The sequence below is a fragment of the Staurois parvus genome, unplaced genomic scaffold (assembly GCF_062004578.1).
Source record: "Staurois parvus isolate SC_StPar_1 unplaced genomic scaffold, SC_StPar_1.0 ptg000602l, whole genome shotgun sequence".
In the NCBI taxonomy this organism is placed as follows: Eukaryota; Metazoa; Chordata; class Amphibia; order Anura; family Ranidae; genus Staurois; species Staurois parvus.
The window spans coordinates 1,367,744-1,370,154 of record NW_028318398.1 but is presented as its reverse complement, the minus strand read 5'-3'; the positions used below and the strand labels follow the sequence as shown (position 1 = coordinate 1,370,154).

At 37.8% G+C, this 2,411-nt stretch overlaps 1 protein-coding gene across 1 annotated transcript; it reads right to left on the bottom strand.

The window, feature by feature from the left end:
- Positions 1–1,156: 1,156 nt before the first annotated feature.
- LOC149449830 (vomeronasal type-2 receptor 26-like) lies at positions 1,157–1,914 on the bottom strand. Its single transcript, XM_089692724.1, has one exon. It carries the CDS (start codon positions 1,820–1,822, stop codon positions 1,157–1,159), a length of 666 nt encoding a protein of 221 aa, XP_089548850.1. The 5' UTR covers positions 1,823–1,914.
- Positions 1,915–2,411: the final 497 nt, after the last annotated feature.

Here is a 2,411-nt window from a genome sequence, read left to right as displayed (position 1 = left end):
GCCGTAAGTTGGTGAAAAAATGTAAAACATAGAAGTAAACTTAACAACAGAAAAAAATTAAAGTGCAAAAGTATAAATTTGCTCTGATATATACTGTAATGAAAAAAGTATGTTATAAAATGCATAAATGTACATAAAAAGAGAAAATGAAACAAAATATAAAAAAATAATAAATTGAACATGAAATCCAGGTTTAGGAAATGGAAGATCACTAGAAGTAAAACTAGCATTTTTGGAAGTGGAAACTCCTCGTAGTAGGCACAGCAGGTTTACATATCCAGGGACTCAGTGCAGAGATCTTACTAGATGTGTGAAGTTTTCAGAGGATGTAACTCCCTATTATCTACTAAACACTGAATGTCAGATTTTGGTGGACTGACCCTTTAGCTGGTCTGCTGTTGCATAAAATGAGGGTAAGAGGCGGGCATTCCGATCATGTGACCGCTGTGATTGGAAGTCACAGCATTTACATGATTGGGAAGTTCTCAACCACAAGTATACATCGGGAGCTTTCTGGTAATCATTGGTTACTGTGCTGGGAGCAATAAAGCCCACACAGGGAGAGGCTGCATATATGTGTATGGCCATCGAGAAGAGGTTATTAAAGTGGTTGAATAATTAATCATCCCTCTCCCTAATGCCCGCTTACTTAACATTGATCAGAATCATCAACTTTGTCCAGTTATTAGAGAAATAATCCAGGAAGTAATAAAGGTGAACCGGGAAGCAATGGGGTAAATTTTCAGGCAGTGCAGTAGGGCAGAGCTGAGAAGATTAGCTGAACAGAACCACAAATACCTTGGCAGGTAAAGCTGTAAACATACTGTACATGTATTACAATGAACTATGAAGCTGTATTCCCGGACTACCAATTTCTGCACAAAAATATGATCACTACTTCTTGTCCAGAAGAAACAATAGAAAAATACCATCACTTGTCTTTTCTTACATGACTACTAGTGGAGCTAGTAGTCATGAAAAAACTTTATATTGTATTTTGTTGTATTTATCGATAATCTGTCTTTTCTTTTGACTCTCTATGAGACACAATGTATAGGTTATTACCATGACATCATAACTTATCAGAAACAAGCTGCTGCAGAAATAGCACATAAAACCAAATTAACTGCACACATAAGCATTTAAAAATAAATAATTAGTGGTTTCTTGTTACCGGCAAAATTAATTGTTTTGTATTATTTTCTGGTTTGAACAGAATTATGTAACATTTTGGGAGAAAAATACAACAGAGAAGTCCAGCACTTGATGACATAATGGCAAAAATCTGCACAGCCACCATGTTTTTCCCTTTAGTGCTCAGATAGGCCGGGATCATGGCAATCCAGACACTGCAGAACACCAGCATGCTGAAGGTGATGTACTTGGCTTCATTAAAACTGTCCGGTAATGTCCTGGCTAAAAAAGCTATAATGAAGCTCACAGCTGCCAGAAGCCCCATATATCCCAGGACAGAGTAGAAGCCGATAACTGAACCCTCATTACACTGAAGGATGATCTTTCCCTGATAAGAGTGAGTGTCCTGATCCTGGAAGGGAGGAGAAATAGACAACCAAGTGACACAGATTATGACTTGGATAGATGAACACACACACATTACACAGTTGGGCAATTTGGTCCCAAACCATTTTCTCCAGGAACTGCCAGGTTTGGTGGCTTTAAAAGCAATACACACCGTGATACTTTTGGCAAGTAGAGAAGAGACGGCAACTGAGAAGATGACACCAAAAGAGGTTACACGCAGCATGCAGGTTATATCTACTGGACGGCCGAGGAACAAGAAGACACAGAGGAAGCTCAGCATGATGGAGACCAGGAGGAGATAGCTCAGGTTCCGGTTATTAGCTTTAACAATGGGTGTAGTCCGATGATAAACAAATAATCCCAATATAAGGCCAGTTATAAGACAACATAAAACAGTCACAGATGATATTACTGTAGTAAGGATATCATTTTGATAAGAAATAAATTCCACTATTTTTTGCACACAGCGATCTTGTTTATTATTGGGCCATTGGTCATCTGGACATCTCGTGCAGCCTACACTGTCTATGGGGAAAAAATATAATTACAATTTATTGATTATTTTTAGTTACTGCATAAACTGTATTATGTGCACACTATCCCATTCCGCATAATATTGTAATGAAAGTCTCAAACAGGATCCTACTGACCCATTAGAGGATTGAGGGATCATCAGCACTATTATCAAAAAAAGTAACATTCTATTTATTAATCATCTGTCACAATGTCATTTTATGGATACTTTATATGGAGCAGGGAGGTTGCAGCATATTAGAGAGTTTCATTGAAGCATGCACTGCAGATGGGAGTATGGATAAAATATTAACAGTTTTGCAGTCCTCCATTTTTTCTCAAGCCAAATCATACAG